The sequence below is a fragment of the Cervus elaphus genome, chromosome 17 (assembly GCF_910594005.1).
Source record: "Cervus elaphus chromosome 17, mCerEla1.1, whole genome shotgun sequence".
In the NCBI taxonomy this organism is placed as follows: Eukaryota; Metazoa; Chordata; class Mammalia; order Artiodactyla; family Cervidae; genus Cervus; species Cervus elaphus.
Genome location: NC_057831.1, coordinates 38,143,298 through 38,162,675, shown reverse-complemented (window position 1 = coordinate 38,162,675; position 19,378 = coordinate 38,143,298). Strand labels below are relative to the sequence as shown.

Sequence of the window (19,378 nt, the reverse complement as noted above, 5' to 3'; positions counted from 1 at the left end):
CCTGGACTGGTGATCTATTTCACACTTGATAATATACATGTTTCGATGCTGTTCTCTCAGATCATCCCACCCTCGCCTACTCCCATAGAGTCCGAAAGTCTGTTCTATACATCTGTTCAGGCTCTACTACAAAGCCACAGTCATCAACACAGTATGGTACTGGCACAAAGACAGAAATATAGATCAATGGAACAAAATAGAAAGCCCAGAGATAAATCCATGTACCTATTGACACCTTATCTTCGACAAAGGAGGCAAGAATATACAATGGAATAAAGACAACCTCTTTAATAAGTGGTGCTGGGAAAACTGGTCAACCACTTGTAAAAGAATGAAACTAGAACACTTTCTAACACCATACACAAAAATAAACTCAAAATGGATTAAAGATCTAAATGTAAGACCAGAAACTATAAAACTCCTGGAGGAGAACATAGGCAAAACACTCTCCGACATAAATCACAGCAAGATCCTCTATGATCCACCTCCCAGAATATTGGAAATAAAAGCAAAAGTAAACAAATGGAACCTAATTAAACCCAATACCGATTTTTGGAGAACATATAGTTTAAGTAAGAAGTAAATTTTTATATTAAACCTCTGAGATTTTGAGTTTCTATTATTGGAGCATTACCCAGCCCATCTGACTAACATGGAATTTGGTGCCCAGAAGGAAGTACAGTTATGATAGAAAATCTAAAATATATTCTATGACTTAAAAGCCCAGTGAGTAGTGGCGAGGAAACTGTCGTTAGACGCTAGAAAGTAGGCAATCCATGTTAGCTGTGGTAAAATATTTTGCTAATACTATTCATGCATGCCACCCATTCGTGCCCTTTCTAAACAGTTATTCTGTTCCTGTCCCAGCACTGTATGTTAAGTGCGTGTGTGTGTGTGTGTGTGTGTGTGTGTGTGTGTGTGTGTGTGTGTGTGTGTGTGTGTGTAAGCAGGGAAGATAGATACTTTGTCATTTCAGGTCTCTATAACAAGAGAAATGTTTTTTTTCCTGTTCTAATACAGGAACTACCAAGCATCACCCAGAGATGCTGGACTTCGAGATTAATGCCAGTACTGAATAGAACTTTTGGATTGTTTCACTTGTGATAGGAATGAATATATTTTGCAGCATAAAGAGAGTGATATGTAAATTGGTGATTAGAAGGATGGATTGCAGTAGTCATTAGTACTATTCACTAGTAAATTTTGGTTAATTTTCCTTCTGGGCAAATGATAGAATTATACTTTTCTGCTTCCTTCAAGGTAGCATGCCCACATAACTTGCTTTTGTCAATGAAATACGAGGGAAATTTACTTGGATCACTTTTAGAAACAGCCTGTTTGACATTCATCTTCCTTGAGCCTATCATGCAAGTGGGGAGGCTCCAGAGATTGGTTGGAGCCTCCTTAAGCCAACTGGTTGCTTGGTGACAATCTCAGGAGTGAAGTTCTCCCCAATCCCTCCCTTCCTTCTACCAGAAATGAACATACAAATGAACAGGAAATAACTGTTTTGTTGTTATTTTTAAGCCACTAAAACGTTTGCATCCTTTGTTACTGCACCAGTAACTTGCTGCTACTGCTTAGTAGCTTCAGTCTTGTCTTACCAGGCTTCTCTGTCCTTGGGATTCTCTAGGCCAAGAGTATTAGAGTGGGTTGACATGCCCTCCTCCACAGGATTTTCCTGATCCAGGAGGGATTGAACCTGGGTCTCCTGCACTGCAGGCAGATTCTTTACCGCTGAGCCACCAGGGAAGCTCTAGTAACCTAGCCTATGCTAACCAATGTGAAAGAGGTTGATAATTTTAGCGATTACAGTTTCAGTAGAATGCATAACTGAAACCATTCACTGATAACTCCAAAAACATCTTCATTCATGATTTCACTTGCTTCTTCAATTGTGTTCATTCTAAACAAGATTATGAGATTTTGAACTTCACTTTTTTTTAAAATTTTTGAAAATTTAAAACTGCATCTTCACTACTGAGGAAGAAGAGATGAGCAGGACTACTTTCTCCTGGGGGCAAGGGTGGGGCGAGAGGTAGATAAGGAAGGATAACCCACAAAATAGGGAGGATGGAACCGAATTCAGAATTCACAGGCGTTTCCAACAAGAATTAAAACGTGTTTTCCACAGACTTGTGCATAAATTCCCAGTAATACACTACTTCTCAGCAAACTTTGGGGTCTTAGTTTCGGTTCAGCACTCTGCACTTATACAGAAACACATGCACAATCACTGTGGTGCAAAAGTAAAAACTGTCACTGGAGTTCATATTTAATCAAAAGCTTTCTCTCTGTGCGAAGAAACATTTTCTCTAGAGCAGCGCAGAATTTATTCCAGACGTTTAAGTGCTAAATCCCGTACCGCGCACTGCACCAGGGTTAGGCAAACGAAAGATGACATGGAACACAAGATTCAATGGGTTGCTGTCCAGGAGCTTACATTTTGCCGAGCATAAGTTTCTCTTTTGGAGTTTTAACCCAGCCACATCCAATCCTCTGCCCCGTAAACGATTTCCGGTGAAGTCTGACATCTTTCCCCTAATTTTACAAATATTCTTGCTTTCTGAGATGTCATCGCCCTGGAAACTGAAGTTACTGGGGGCTCTGTCTTGGGACATTCGGCAGATCTCGGATGCAGCTGAATCACCGGCTTGTTCTTTCCCTAGAGTGGCGAGATGACAGTGACCCCAAAAGTTTCCAGCACTTAGAGCATAAGCTTGAAGTAGCCCGAACCTTCAAGGGACCCACAACTCTAGCGGCTTCCACTGCCCTTCTATCACGAATTCTAAGGAAGTTAAGGCGGTTGGGTCAGACCCTGCAACTCTCGCAGCGCATTGTTCTGGGCGCTAAACCCACAAGCCGCGCGGAGCTGAGAAGTCTAAGGCCGGGCAGCAGTCCCAAGTGTGCAAAGACCGAAAAGTGCCCGTCTCTACTGGACTGCAAGAACCGGCATGCATCGCGCCGAGACGGCAATCTCCGCTTCGGAACCCCAGCGCAAAGGGGCCTGGGAAGTGAAGTCTCCGGGCGTCCGGAGTCGCGGTGCGAAGGCAGAAGGAAGGCATTGCTAGTCTGCTCCATTAGCGCGCCGGTTCCTGGCCAGGCTCCGAGCCTCTCGCTGCTGCTCAGGGTTTTCGCGGGCGGCGGGAGCAGTATGGCTTGCTTGAGTAAACTCCGGGGGGAGGGGAGAGAGGAGAGTAGATGGGGAGGCGGGGTCAGCGGAAGCGGCAGGTTGCTTCCTTCTCCTTACGCTCCCTCCCCGCCTCTCCCAGAGGGAGCGATGGGAGGGGGAGGGAAGGGCAGAGGGAAGGTAGTGTGACACGTGTCAATCAACCCCCCTCCGGGGGGCGCGCGCTCCGGGGCTCGCGCCGAGGGCTCGCGCCCCTGCCTCGTGCCTGCGCCGCTCGTATGTAAATGAGGGCGCGTGACGCGGGACGCAGATGGACAAGGGAAGAGAGAGAATGGCCGCTGCCGCCGCCGCTGCTGCCGCCGCCGCCGCCGCCGCTCAGTGCCGGAGCCCTCGGTGCGCGGCGGAGAGGAGAGGATTCCGGCGGGAACTCGACTCTTGGCGCCACCGCCTCATGCACTGTGTAGGTAAGAGAGACACGGGCCGGAGCCCCGGCTCCGCGCGGCGACGACTGCCGCAGCCCGAGGAGTTTGTGGCTGAGGGGTTTAGTTGAATCTTCCGTTCGGGTCAGTTCAATGGGGGAGCGAGATGGGAGCGGCGGCGCGGCGGCTCCGGCGCTCGCCTTTTGTCTGGGGGCTCTTCGCCCGGCGCGGTCCGCGCTCATTCTCCTTCTTTGCTCTTGGGCTCCCCTGGAACTGTTAGTTAGGACCCGCTCGCCGAGCCCCCGAGGAAACGGCTCGCTTGCGCTCTCCCCGAAACTCGTCGGCGCCCCTCGCCGCTCACCGTCAGCCCTGTCAATAGGGAGGAAGCTGGCCGGCGGGTCGGCGCCCGGGCGGAGGGGAGCCGGCGGGCAGAGCCGACGGGAGGAAGGCGGGCTGGTCCGCGCCCCCGCCGGGCGCACACACACCCCCTTCTGCCGCCGGGGACCGGGCTGGCGGACGCGGCCGGGCTCCGGGGACGGGGATCTGAACGACCCTCGGGCGCTCGCGGGGCTGGTATCTAGGGTGGGCCCGCTGGGGGCGAGGGGCGGCGGGGGCGTCGCCCGAGGGGCGGGGGTGCCCAACTCTGCCCTCTCGTGCTCGGCGGCGGCGGCGCTGTGTGTACCCCTTTAAGAAGGAGCCGCTCGAGCGCTGACGGTTGGGATTTGAAGTTCTTCCTCCCTCTTTGGAAGTCTGGACTGAGGGGGGGTGTTGCCATGGCGACGGCAACCCCCCCACCTTTCTCCTCACGGACGCCCCGAAGACTCGGGTCTTCTTTTACTGTCATGTGATGGACCCTTCCCTGCACAGACATGCACATCGCTCTCCCCACCTCGCATCCCCTTCTGCAGTTTCGTCTTCCTTTTTGGTTGGGTGGGAATCGTTTTGCTTCAAACTTCTGGGCTCCGGACTGTCATTCTGCGGGTTCCTCGGGGGTGGCGTGAGGTGGTGGGATCTCGCCGCCTTGCCGCCGTTGCTTTTTTGTCTGAGTGAGACGTGTACGTGGAGCTGTTATCCAGCAGGTTGGTTGAGTGGGCACTGAGGGGATAACGCGGGTTGTGGGATGGGGTGTGTTGTGTTTGTTTTGGAAGGGGTTGATGGGTAGGAGAGTATGAGAAGAGGTGAAGGGAAGGTTGCATTGTCTAAGGAGTGGATAGTGGCAGCACCTTGCTCAACTGGCGATTAAACCTTGGCTTTGGGAGTTGAGGAAGGAAACCTTAGTTCCCTAAGAAAACAACTACCTTGCTTCCATCTGTTCTTGCGCCACCTCGCGCCCCTTTCCCTCCCCCCACTCCCCTTAGATTTGTTTAGTTAGCGCTTGAAGATCTTGTTTTTCAGTAGTGAAAAGGAGATCGTGGTAAGAAACTAGTACAACTTAACTCAGAAATGTGCACTGCGGAGTACGGTGGGTATAGGAAAACATACGAGAAGGAAGGTTGCTCTGATTAGGGACATTTAAGTTATGTTTAAGCAAGTCACAGTTTTACCCTTTATATGTTTTGTTCTCATCTAAGGAAACGTTCTAGGAAATAGCTTTAGTCAAGTAGTCATAAGTGATTTTGCTTTTAAAAATGTGAAAAAGAACCTCATCGTGTTTTTATATAAAATTTTAAGCGAAGTGTTGCTAATGCCTCCCGAATACAAAATGGACCCTGTTTTTATAATTGCTTATGTAAAGATTTCTCCCACTGACAACCTGTTTGAAAACTGTTGAGTTATTCAGTTAGAATCAGGCAGGATGGTAGCATTGTAATACTGGCTCGAGATACTGTGTTAAGTTTTGCCGAGGCACAGTTATTTGACGATGTCTTTGGACAATTTTTATATTTTAGTATACTTTGGCTTTTTGTTTTTCTCATCTTGCTTGTTTAGTTGCACTAAGTATCACTTTGTCTCACAAAAATATGTTTTTGAAAAATAGTCGAATTTTTGTTAATCGCAAAATTAATTGGATTTGATGGAAAAGGGAAACAGGATATCTTCCTGTCTTACCTACTTGGATACTTTAGTAGGATTAGAAGACGTTGAAAATTGGGTTAATGCTGTGTGTTTAATATGCAGTCACTATATTCACTTGTACGATATTTGAAAGGAAATTTTTTTTTTTTTCCCCTAAGCCCTAACTATATTTGAGAGTTACTTCCCACAGCCCCAGTCCTACTCAGGAGACCTAAGAAGATCCATCTCCTACTTTGTTTTTATCATGGTTGTTTTTTAAATAAACGATAAAACTCTTAAGCAGGGTAAACACTGGTTGATTGGGTTTTTTCAGTAGTCTTATGTGTGAAGCACCTATTCATAGTATGAATTGAGATTGAATGCATTTGTGTAACTTTTAAGTTGTGTTTTGCTATTTGTAAACATGTTCGCAAAGAAACTGTATTCTTTTTACTGTGCCTGTGTGTATGTGTGTGAATATATGTGTACTTCCATATTGAATATTTAGTGCTCTTATTGACATTTTATAAAATATCCTGTCTGTCTTTGGGGAAGAAAATGATGTACAAGGCTTTTTTTAAATGAGGTATGGAAATTGTAAGCAGTGTCTCAAGGCTGTACAGCAAATTAGTATTGAAATAATAGTGATATTTTAAAATCTCAGTTCTTAGCCTAAATCTTCAATCTTTTTCATTTTTTTGAAAAAAATTAATGTTCTAATTTTATGGGCAAAAAGTCCATTTTACTTGTCATAACTGCTTGTAGTTAGCTAAGATGTTTAATTCTTGATATGGAAAATATTGTTTACCTTTCTCAATTTGTGGGACTCATCTCTTTATGTTAGATTTATAGCTACTCTGTGATTTAATCCTAGTATTTCTTTTTTTAGAATTGAGGAGTTGTTCTGTAAGCTCTGTGTCACAGTATCATTATATACAATATGATGCTTTTTACAATTTGATTTTTTTTGTTTTTTCTGCAATCGTCCTATACTGTGCTAACTTTTAAGTAGGTTCATCTAACAAATGTTTGAGTGCTTGTTGGGTATAATTAGTAGTATCCTAGTACTCAGCATGATACTGAGTGATAACAGATTTACTCCTGGATTGTATGAGATACATAATTAGTATCTGATAAGTCATAAGATTTAAAGCAAAGTCAAGTCTAGGATTAAAGAAATGCATTAATATATTTTTAAACTTCATCGGGACTTGTATAGTCTATTAGGATATTTGATCTGGGAAATGAGGCAAGTTTTTTGTTTTAACTTTTAATTTTGATATAATCTCATGTTTACAAGAAAAGTTGAAAGAATAGTACAAGGGACTCCTCTATATCCTTCCTCACATTCAGGAATTGTATTACATTTTGCAGTATTTACTTTATCGTTCTTGCCCTGTCATCTATTTATATCTTTTTTTTTTTTTTTTTCTGGACCATTCAAAGGTGATTTAGAGACATGATGCCTCTTTATCCCTAAATTCTTCAGTTATACTTCCTAAAACCAAGTACATTGTCTTGCCTAACCATAGTATAGTTATTAAAACCAGGAAATATAACATTGACATACTTTAATAATACTATTACTGAATTCATAATTCATGTTCATGTTTTATCAATTTTATTTTATAGCCTTTTCCCCCAGCCAGGATCATACATTGAATTTGGTTGTCATATTTCTTTAGTCTCTTTAAATCTGGAACATTTCCTCAGCCTTTCTTGTATTTCTTGACCTTGACATTTTTGAAAAGTACAGGACAGTTATTTTGTCTAATGTCCCTCAATTTGAATTTGTCATTTGTTTCCTCATGATTAGATTGGTTATGCATTTTTGGCAGGAATATCTTCTGTCCTTCTTAATACCTCGTATATTAAGGTTCATGATGTTGGTTTGTCCCAATGTTGGCGATGGTACCTTTGAAAGTTTGGTTAATGTGGTCTTCTCCCTATTTCTCCCTAAAAGGTAGTTTGTCCTTTTGTAATTAATTTGTAATTGATGGGAAAATACTTTGCAGAATAGGATATTTACATAGTCTCATAAAACTTACCCACAAGTTTTAACATCCATTCATGATTTTTTGTTCTGTGGCTAGTAGTTGATACTCTGTCATAAAGCAGTCTTTCCTTTCTCTTCCTTTATTTTGTTATTTTCATCAGAATGAACTCATTGATTATTACTTTATTCAGTGGTTAAATCCATTGCTGTCATTATTTTGATTTCCAGGTTGTCCTTGGTTTGGCCAGTGGGAGCCTCAGCAAGCTGGTTCCAGTGTTTTTTGACAAACCACATATTTCCCCAACCCTTCCCTGCCCAATGATTATTTTTGAGCACTTCTTTCTTCCCAAACAACATATTCCAGGTTTATCTTGTACTTTACTTGTTCCAGCCCTGACAGCCATTTTTCCAAGGAGTTTTAGGTTCTTTTTAGTGGAAAATAGATTTAGATACCAAAATGTGAACAGGAGGTGTCAGGACTGTTGTTAAGCCCTATTTTATGATACAGAAGTTAATGATCAGTGTAACTGATTTCTTTAAGGTTACAACAGTAAAACAATGAAGATTTGATCAGAATTATTCTATAAACTCCAGCATATTTCCAACATAGCATCGTTGTCCCAGTAGAAATAGTTTTCTAGTAGCCACATTTAAATGGCATGTTTGATTTTGCCCAGTATATTAAAAATATTTTAAATTAGCCCATATAAAATTGTTGAATTAGTTTACATTCTTTTTAAAATGTTAAGTCTTTGAAATCAGTTATTATATCTCAAGTTGGACTGATTACATTTCAGATGCTTAGTAGTCTTTGGCGGCAAATGGCTACCACATTGGACAGCGCAGTTTTATAATGAGTGACTCCAGCAAAGTCTTGATTACCTGGGTAATCAAGGTAATCACTTATTCACTTCTGTTGATACTATAGCTTTCTGATAGCTTTCCCCAAATCTTTTATTCCTCATGTCTTTTGTTTGAATACTGTAATACAGCAAATGGGAATATAGACTCTGGAGCTAGACTATCTCTGTTTGAATTATGTTAACCACCTACCAGTTACCACCTACAAGTTACTTAATCTTTCTGTACTTCAGTCCCTTACCTACAAATTAAAGGTAATAACAGTTGTTTGAAAATTAATTCTGTTGATATGTTAGTATGTCTGCCATAGAAAGCATGCCCTAAACTGCCTATTATTGTTATTGAATTATACTGGTTATTAGCAGCTTTGAGCTTGATGTTTTTGCCAATAGATTCTTTCTGGCGGGAATGCCAATGAACAATGAAAAAATCCTGAGTCATGTTAAAGAAGAAGATAGTAAAGGCTTAAAAGATCTATGTTCCAGGATATTCTTGAGCCATAGTCGTGGAGTTTAAGAATCACAGTATAGTCACTTGGCTTGGTCTTTGCTTTTTATATGTAAGGAGAGCAAAAGATGTTTGATGCCATTCTACATTCTAAGGAATATTTTGGCTTCATAGTTAACTAAATACAAGAAATTAGTTTAAATTCATTTTTAAAAAGCCTGTATTGTACTAAATCATCTTGAACTTACTCTTTGTTGGTACCTAATCTCTGTACCCTTCCTGTTAACCATGTCACTGTCTTAGAGCTCTGCACTCGGCAAGTGCTTGCAGAGTGAACTTTCTTGCAAACTACCTGCTCCCAGCCATAATCAGGGTCAGAAGATATTATCTTCCTCTATTTTTAACCTCTGAAGAAGTTATAGGAGTACTTCATAGAGCTATAACACTTAAAGATGGGACAGTCCAGGGAAATATAGTTCTACATAATCAACTTGACACTTCTTTCTGGGCGCTTCTTGTCTTCTACTCCTTTATTTTTCCACTGACTTCTGCTTCATCTTGTCACTATTGCTATGTAAATCCCAGAAGAGAAGATTTATGTAGAAATCTGGATTAGATGAGAACTGGTATGAATGGGTCAACTACCCGAAAACTTTGACCCTAAAGCTATTTTTTCAAATAGCATTTATTTTATTCTTTAAAAAAGATGTGAATTATACCACTATCTAATATGTATCAGGCAAGCGGAATCTGTGATGATCATGAGTAGTTGGGTGGTAAAGACACATATCCAAATTTCTCTGTAAAATAGGCTTACTGTGAATTTTGCATGTAAAATTTTAAATTCTATGTACTCTTCCATTATTGTATACCTGGAAGTTCTGCCATCCTTGGGTTCAAGCAATATATGAATTTTATGTATTTGCAGATGTTAGAAACAGGCTGTGTGCCAGTGTGAGCCTACTCTACATATCCTTCTTTCTCTGTGGTGCTTGCTGTCTCTTCCTGTCCATGCTACTTCCCTGAGCTGGCTACACGTGTGTACCCCCCTCCCTGTTTGGCTGGGTACTGTGGTAAGTTCCTATTACGTCACCATAAGTAGCTATTATGTGTTCTCCATGCTCCTCTGACTTGTCTTTCAATCCTGGTTTTTATTCTACCACAGTGCAGTCTTGGGAGGAGCAACCAACAGCATGTAGATTTTTGGATATACAATTTCTTCTTTCTTTTTGGTTATTCCAGTTTTTCCAATTATCACATATATTATTGAGGTTTAGAGTTCCTTTTTCCTTTGGCTAATATTCCTTTGTGTGTGTGTGTCTGTGTGTGTGTGTGTTTTATTCACCACAGAATATAGGAAAGACAATGTGAATAGGCCCAGACCAACCTACTACTGCCATTAGGAAACTAATTAAGGTAACAAAATAATGCCATATTTGTATTTGAAGAATGCTGCTTTGCTCTTAATTAAAGCTAAATAAAAATTTGTTTTGAGACTTTTTATGTTTTCTAGAAAACAACTTACAACTTACTTTTCTGTATCTTCTTGCCTTTCATGTAGTTTTCCCACTCATCGGCAACAATCCTATTCTGCTCACTTATAATTGCTTCTTTGTTTTTCTTTGTTCTTTACCTTAATCTGTTACTAAGTTATTACTATTTTCTTTACAACATCCTTTTGGATTTTGTTTTTTCTGATGAAGTCAAACACTTGGGCAGGTTCAGATGAGAGTCTAGTTTATGCCAGTAGCTGCATAGCTGATTTACTGTCCTTCACCTTAGTTTACAGCCTATATTAAATCATTATTTGGAATAACTACTTTGATTTTTGTAGTTTACAAAGCAGTGGTATCTCCTATGTGTCTTTTTTCATCAAATACAAGTTAGTTGATCATAGTCCATCAGACTTCTTTCCTGTTTGGCTCACTTCTCCTTTAGACAGCCCCGCCACTTTCATCGATTTTTTAGTTCTGTTTTGTACACATTGCCCCAAACTCTTGAGTATCTTATTAATCATAACAGCCACCCTGCATCCTCAGTCACCTTTAAAATTCAGTTGCATCCTAGAGTCTTTTCTAAAGCATTTATTGAAAAACAAGTTTGAGACCTTTCTCTGTTAATCTCAAACTGGGTAGTTCTTTTCTGATGGCTATATGTAAGGTGTGTATGTAGGAAAATAACTTCATCCAGTAGTCTTCATATTTAAATAGTAAACTAGGAAACAGTTTAAGGACCAAGGGCTGAATCTGCAAAAGGTAAAAAAGGATTAAGAATTGAAAAAACACAGTTCTTTTCAGCATCTACCACTAGTTCCAGATAGGAAAAGGAGTATGTCAAGGCTGTATATTGTCACCCTGCTTATTTAACTTAGATGCAGAGTACATCATGAGAAACGCTGAGTTAGATGAAGCACAAGCTGGAATCAAGATTGCTGGGAGAAATGTCAAATAACCTCAGATATGCAGATGACACCACCCTTATGGCAGAAAGTAAAGAAGAACTAAAGAGCCTTTTGATGAAAGTGAAAGAGGAGAGTGAAAAAGTTGGCTTAAAGCTCAACATTCAGAAAACAAAGACCATGGCATTCGGTCCCATCACTTCATAGCAAACAGATGGGGAAACAGTGGCTAACTTTATTTTTTGGGTTCCAAAGTCACTGCAGATGGTGACTGCAGCCATGAAATTAAAAGACGCTTAGTCCTTGGAAGGAAAGTTATGACCAACCTAGACAGCATATTAAAAAGCAGAGATATTACTTTGTCAACAAAGGTCTGTATAGTGAAAGCTAAGGTTTTTCCAGTGGTCATGTATGGATGTGAGAGTTGGATAAAGAAACCTGAGCCCTGAAGAATTGATGCTTTCGAACTGTGGTGTTGGAGAAGACTCTTGAGAGTCCCTTGGACTGCAAGGAGATCCAACCAGTCCATCCTAAAGGAGATCAGTCCTGAGAGTTCATTGGAGGGACTGATGTTGAAGCTGAAACTTCAATACTTTGGCCACCTGATGCGAAGAGCTGACTTAACTGAAAAGACCCTGATGCTGGGAAAGATTGAGGGCAGGAGGAGAAGGGGACAATAGAGGATGAGATGGTTGAATGGCATCACCGACTCAATGGACATGGGTTTGGGTGGACTCCGGGAGTTGGTGATGGACAGGGAGGCCTGGCGTGCTGTGGTTCACGGGGTCGCAAAGATTTGGACAAGACTGAGCGACTGAACTGAACTAAAGTTCCAATACTTTGGCCACCTGATGGGAAGAGCCAATTCTTGGGGAAGATTGAGGGCAGGAGAAGAAGAGAGCGACAGAGGATGAGATGGTTGGATGGCATCACCGACTCAATGGACATGGGTTTGGGTGGACTCCGGGAGTTGGTGATGGACAGGGAGGCCTGGCGTGCTGTGGTTCACGGGGTCGCAAAGATGTGGACAAGACTGAGCGACTGAACTGAAGTTCCAATACTTTGGCCACCTGATGGGAAGAGCCAATTCTTGGAGAAGATTGAGGGCAGGAGAAGAAGAGAGCGACAGAGGATGAGATGGTTGGGTGGCATCATCGGCTAAATGGACATGAGTTTGAGCAAATTCCAGGAGATAGTGAAGGACAGGGAATCCTGGCTTATTGTAGTCATGGCGTTGCAAAGAGTTGGACACGACTGAATGAACAAGTTATAACCTTAGGCACAAGTCATTTTACTTTTCACAGATAGATATCTGTGAAACTAGGATAGTATCTGTCCTTAAAGCTTCACTATTTTTGCTTTTTATGAAAAGTGCTATAATACTATGTAGTAGTGGTTTCTGGACTAATTGATATAAATTAAGGAATTAGCAGCATAATGATGACATATAAATCTGTGGAAATGAATGAGACCACCTAAGGGCAAGAGATAGTATTACTAGAGGGGAGTAGAGTACTTGGTATTACATCCTAAGGAATCTTAACACTCTTTGGATGGAGGAAGAGGAGTCTCAAGGTAAGACCACTGGACTTTTGCACTGTAAAGTAAAACTGTTGGCTGAGTACAAAAGCCAGGAGAGATGGTATTACCAAATCTAAGAGGAGAGAAGAGTGTTACAATAAGGAGAGATTGTTATGTGTTGATGAGATGTCGAGTACCATTAAACAGGGAAGTGTACATTGTTTTTGGCAGCATGAAGTTCTTGGTGACCTTGACTGGATAAATTTAAGCAGAGTGGTGGGAATGGAAGCTGTATTGTAATAGGTTAGAATGTATTTAAGATGTATGTAAGAGGAGAAAACATTTGAGAAGGTACATTGAGGGAGAACGTATGAATGGAGCAGTAATTGAAAGGCAGTTGCTGATGGACAGGGAAACATGGTGTGTTGCATTCCATGGGGTTGCAAGGAGTCAAACATGACTGAGCTACTGAACTGAACTGGGCTTTAGGGATGTTTGTTTCATAGATGGATAATAAGGTGGAGAATACTTTTCTGAATTGATAATATCCATGATTGCTTTATGTGTTAATTAAGCTGAGACTTGATAGCTACAAAATATTCAGAGATAATTAAATAAATATAATAGACTTGGTTTGAATCATTGAGTGTGAACTCTCATATTTCCTTCAAAACATATTTTCCTAAGTAAGTTCATCAACTTAATATGTGTAGTATTAGTGTGTTATACATTTTAAAAGAAATATTTTTTTTCCAGTTAACTTACTGTTGTCAGTCAGTCATCGAATATCTTGAGTCCTACTGTGTGTCAGTTAATTGTAGTGTAATTCTATGATTCTTCCTAAACTAGGTTCAGAATTGGAAATAGACTCAAGAATCAGGAATCAAAATGTTAACTTTTTAGATGGTAAGTTTGTATTGAAGAACCTGGCTTGTAACTGAGGCCAAAATTAAGACAGTATCACTCTGAACTGAACTTGCCAACCTATCAATGACAAAGCAGCTAGAGCTGCAGGCCTCTTCTAATAAACAAGGAGGCTTTACTACCTGTTACCTGTGGTTTGTCTATTGATACGTTGGACCATCTAGGCAGGATGAGTGGTAGGCTTGGACATGCATGAAAAATGACCTTTAAAACATTAATGCATTCTGCTAGGAACAACTATCAGGATGCTGCCAATACTAGTCATTCTTCTTTCCTTTGGTAGGATGAATAAGGGGTAGGAAAAAAGGCAAAAGCTCCAAGAGTACTTCCCCTAAAGTATTGGGCGAGGTGGGAATTGTGAGTTGGGTATAAAGACTAATTTCTATACTAGGAATTATTTGCTTTTCAAGAAATTACAGTTTTGAGGGATGTTAAGTATTAGAGTTGGCATAATAGAAAGCTAGAATTCAGTTCAGTTCAGTCGCTCAGTCATGTCCGAATCTTTGCGACCCCATGAACCACAGCACGCCAGGCCTCCCTGTCCATCACCAACTCCCGGAGTCCACCCAAACCCATGTCCATCGAGTCGGTGATGCCATCCAACCATCTCATCCTCTGTCGTCCCCTTCTCCTCCTGCCCTCAATCTTTCCCAGCATCAGGGTCTTTTCAAATGAGTCAGCTCTTTGCATCAGGTGGCCAAAGTATTGGAGTTTCAGTTTCAGCTTCAACATCAGTCCTTCCAATGAACACCCAGGACTGATCTCCTTTAGGATGGACTGGTTGGATCTCCTTGCAGTCCAAGGGACTCTCAAGAGTCTTCTCCAACACCATAGTTCGAAAGCATCAATTCTTCAGCACTCAACTTTCTTTATAGTTCCACTCCCACATGCATACATGACCACTGAAAAACCATAGCCTTAACTAGATGGACCTTTGTTGGCAAAGTAATGTTTCTGCTTAGAGCAATTAATTTTGATTTGAAGAATCTGAAATTACTACACTTAAAAGGATTGATTGAAAGTAGGAGTTGCAGTCTTTTTTTGTAAAGGGCTAGATGTAAACATTTTAGACCTTGTGGGCCATATGGTCTTTATTACAACTACTCAACTCTGCTGTTCTAGTGCAAAGTTCAGTTCAGTCGCTCAGTTGTGTCTGGCGATCCTGTGGACTGCAGCATGCCAGGCCTCCCTGTCCATCACCAACTCCTGGAGTTTACTCAAATTCATGTCCATTGAGTCGGTGATACCATCCAACCTTCTCACCCTCTGTCGTCCCCTTCTCCTCCTGCCTTCAATCTTTCCCAGCATCAGGGTCTTTTCAAATGAGTCAGCTCTTCGCATGAGGTGGCCAAAGTATTGGCGTTTCAGCTTCAACATCAGTCCTTCCAATGAACACTCAGGACTGATCTTTAGAATGGACTGGTTGGATCTCCTTGCAGTCCAAGGGACTCTCAAGAGTCTTCTCCAACACCACAGTTCAAAAGCTTATAATCCAACTCTCACAGCCATACATGACTACTGGAGAAACCATAACCTTGACTAGACAGACCTTTGTTGACAAAGTAATGTCTCTGCTTTTTAATATGCTGTCTAGGTTGGTCATAACTCTCCTTCCAAGGAGCAAGTGTCTTTTTATTTCATGGCTGCAGTCACCATCTGTAGTGATTTTTGTGGCCCCAAAAAATAAAGTTTCTCACTCTTTTCCTATTTGCCATGAAGTGACGGAACTGGATGCCATGATCTTAGTTAACTGAATGTTGAGCTTTAAGCCAACTTTTTCACTCTCCTCCTTCACTTTCATCAAGAGGCTCTTTAGTTCTTTGCTTTTTGCCATAAGGGTGGTCATCTGCATATCTTGAGGTTATTGATATTTCTCCTGGCAATCTTGATTCCAGCTTGTGCTTCTTCCAGCCCACCGTTTCTCATGATGTACTCTGCATATAAGTTAAATAAGCAGGGTGACAATATACAGCCTTGATGTACTCCTTTTCCTATTTGGAACCAGTCTGTTGTTCCATGTCCAGTTCTAACTGTTGCCTCCTGACCTGCATACAGATTTCTGAAGAGGCAGGTCAGGCAATCTGGTATTCCCATCTCTTTCAGAATTTTCCACAGTTTATTGTGATCCACACAGTCAAAGGCTTTGACATAGTCAGTAAAGCAATAATATATGTTTTTCTGGAACTCTTCTTGCTTTTTCAGTGATCCAGCGGATGTTGGCAATTTGATCTCTGGTTTCTCTGCCTTTTCTAAAACCAGCTTGAACATCTGGAAGTTCACGGTTCATGTATTGCCAAAGCCTGGCTTGGAGAATTTTAAGCATTACTTTACTAGTGTGTGAGATGAGTACAATTGTGCAGTAGTTTGAGCATTCTTTGGCATTGCCTTTCTTAGGGATTGGAATGAAAACTGACCTTTTCCTGTGGCCACTGCTGAGTTTTCCAAATTTGCTGGCATATTGAGTGCAGCACTTTCACAGCATCATCTTTCAGGATTTGAAATAGCTCAACTGGAATTCCATCACTTCCACTAGCTTTGTTCGTAGTGATGCTTTCTAAGGCCCACTTGACTTCACATTCCAGGATGTCTGGCTCTAGGTGAGTGGTCCCACCATGGTGATTATCTGGATCATGAAGATCTTTTTTGTTCAGTTCTTCTGTGTATTCTTGCCACCTCTTCTTAATATCTTCTGCTTCTGTTAGGTCCATACCATTTCTGTCCTTTATTGAGCCCATCTTTGCATGAAATGTTCCCTTGGTATCTCTGATTTTCTTAAAGAGATCTCTAGTCTTTCCCTTTCTTTTGTTTTCCTCTAGTTCTTTGCACTGATCACTGAGGAAGGGTTTCTTACCTCTCCTTGCTGTTCTTTGGAGCTCCACTTTCAAATGGATATAGCTTTCCTTTTCTCCTTTGCTTTTTGGTTTTCTTCTTTTCACAGCTATTTGTAAGGCCTCCTAAGACAGCCATTTTGCTTTTCTGCATTTGATTTTCTTGGGGATGGTCTTGATTCCTGTTTCCAATACAATGTCACTAATCTCCGCCCGTGGTTCACCAGGCACTCTATCAGATCTAGTCCCTTAAATCTATTTCTCACTTCCACTGTATAATTGTAAGGTATTTGATTTAGGCCATACCTGAATGGTCTAGTGGTTTTCCCTACTTTCTTCAATTTAAGTCTGAATTTGGCAATAAGGAGTTCATGATCTGAGCCACAGTCAGCTCCTGGTCTTGTTTTTGCTGACTGTATAGAGCTTCTTCATCTTTGGCTGCAAAGAATATAATCAGTCTGATTTCGGTGTTAGCCATCTGGTGATGTCCATGTGTAGAGTCTTCTCTTGTGTTGTTGGAAGAGGGTGTTTGCTACGACCAGTGCAATCTCGTGATAAAACTCTTGGCAAAACTGTATTAGCCTTTGCCCGGCTTCATTCTATACTCCCAAGGCCAAATTTGCCTGTTAGTCCAGGTGTTTCTTGACTTCCTACTTTTGCATTCCAGTCCCCTATAATGAAAAGGACATCTGTTTTGGATGTTAGTTCTAAAAGGTCTTGTAGGTCTTCATAGAACCATTCAGTTTGAGCTTCTTCAGCGTTATTGGTCGGGGCATAGACTTGGATTACCATGAATGGTTTGCCTTGTAAACGGACAGAGATCATGCTTTCGTTTTTGAGATTGCATCCAAGTACTGCATTTTGGACTCTCTTGTGATGGCTACTCCATTTCTTCTAAGGGATTCTTGCCCACAGTAGTAGATGCAATGGTCATCTGAGTTAAATTCACCCATTCCAGTCCTTTTTAGTTCGCTGATTTCTAAAATGTCGATGCTCACTCTTGCCATCTCCTATTTGACCACTTCCAATTTGCCTTGATTCATGAACTAACATTCCAGGTTCCTATGCAGTATTGCTGTTTACAGCTTCAGACCTTGGTTTTATCACCAGTCATATCCACAACTGGGTGTTGTTTTTGCTTTAGTTCCGTCTCTTCATTCTTATTTCTCAACTGATTTCCGGTAGCATATCGGGCACCTACCAGCTTGGGGAGTTCATCTTTCAGTGTCCTATCTTTTTGCCTTTTCATACTGTTCATGGGGTTCTCAAAACAAGAATACTGAAGTGGTTTGTCATTCCCTTCTCCAGTGGACCACATTTTGTCAGAACTCTGTACCATGACCTGTCCATCTTGGGTGGCCCTACACGACATGGCTTAGTTTCACTGAGTTAGACAAGGCTGTGGTCTGTGTGATTAGATTGGTTAGTTTTCTGTTATTGTGGTTTCAGTCTGTCTGCCCTCTGATGCCCTCTCAGTGCCTCCTGTCTTACTGGGGTTTCTCTTACCTTGGACGTGGATATCTCTTCTAGTGCAAAAGCAGTGTATAAATAAATGAGCATGGTTGTGTTCCAAAAACAAAATTATTTAGAAAAATAGGCAGATTTGACATAGTGGCTATAGTTTGCTGCTCCCTAAGTTAAATGATCCAGCAGGAAAGTAGGTTGGAAGGAACAGGTTGAGGGATAGTTTAAGCAAAGATACAGAAATCTAAATAGTGTATATTCTGAAAATATTCAGCACTCTAGTGTCATTGGAGTACAGGATGGAAGTAGGAAGTAGGATTGAAAGTCTAAATTATGGTGTCTATAAGGAGGAAATTATAAGCATTAGAGGCTTTTTTTTTTAATGGGTAATAAGCATGATCGTATAATTCAGCTTATTTTCATTTTGGACATCTGCTGTTGGTTCAGGTTTGAGGGTTTTTTGTTTATAATAGTTTTAAGAAGCTCAAATCGAAGCAGCCCATTTAAGTCAAAGCTGGGAAAATGAGCAACTTCCATTTCAATAAATTAAGATATTGGATTGCTGAAATACTCTCAAATAGCATCCTCTTCTTTTTTTTTTTTTTCTTTTTTGCCTGGGTTCTGAAAAACTTGAAAATTAAAACAAGGAGAAAGATAGAAGCAGAATATCACTTTTATTAATGACAGAGTTCAAATAAGAGAAATAACTTGGTGGGAAAATTCGGGTTCTGACGTAGGGCTTTCCTTGTAACTCAGATGGCTAAGAATCTGCCTGCAGTGCAGGTGACCCTGGTTCTATTCCTGGGTCAGGAAGATCCCCTGGAGAAGGGAATGGCAACCCACTTCAGTATTCTTGCCTAGAGAATTCCATGGACAGACCGTGGAGTTGCAAAGAGTCAGACACAACTGAGCAGCTAACACACAAATAGGCCTATTTATCTACCGAGTCCCAGGCATACCAGGGGTGCAGATAGAATATGAGCTCTTTGCAGCTGTGTTCTCTCAATAGCTACATCCAAGGGTCTACTCCATTATTCTTTACAAAATCACCAGTGAGATTAGTCACTTAATTTCCCTAGGAGTAAAAAGAGGCTGAGATTGTGCAAATGATGCATCCTCCTCATAGAAGCAGGGAGCAAGGAAAGGGTATTACTCCTGTAACTACTGAGGCTGATTTTTGCAGAGTTGTATCCAGGCATAAGTGTACTAAAAACAGTACAATTGTCATTATACTGAAAACATGTCAAACTTATGTATTCAAAATATTTTTTTTAATATTCTAGTCTTTGAAATTCTCTTATTTTTTAAACTCTCAAAGTTGGTAGAGTTTTATTGTTTTTTAATGAACTAGCTTTTGCTACAAGCTTTTGTAAGATATTTAAATAGAATGCATAT

The 19,378-nt window shown here is 41.2% G+C and overlaps 1 protein-coding gene across 13 annotated transcripts in view; it reads left to right on the top strand.

The window, feature by feature from the left end:
- Positions 1-3,201: 3,201 nt before the first annotated feature.
- The window catches only part of LCORL (ligand dependent nuclear receptor corepressor like), a 169,328-nt gene continuing 153,151 nt past the window's right edge, over positions 3,202-19,378 (top strand). For 2 of the 13 annotated variants that reach the window (XM_043871084.1, XM_043871075.1), the window contains exon 1: positions 3,204-3,594. In XM_043871084.1, the coding sequence (XP_043727019.1) occupies positions 3,441-3,594 (154 nt within the window). In that variant the 5' untranslated portion in view covers positions 3,204-3,440. Of the gene's footprint in view, positions 3,595-3,667; positions 4,629-19,378 lie in introns of those variants that run through there. The other 11 variants (XM_043871076.1, XM_043871088.1, XM_043871087.1 and 8 more) reach the window with 11 other exon arrangements.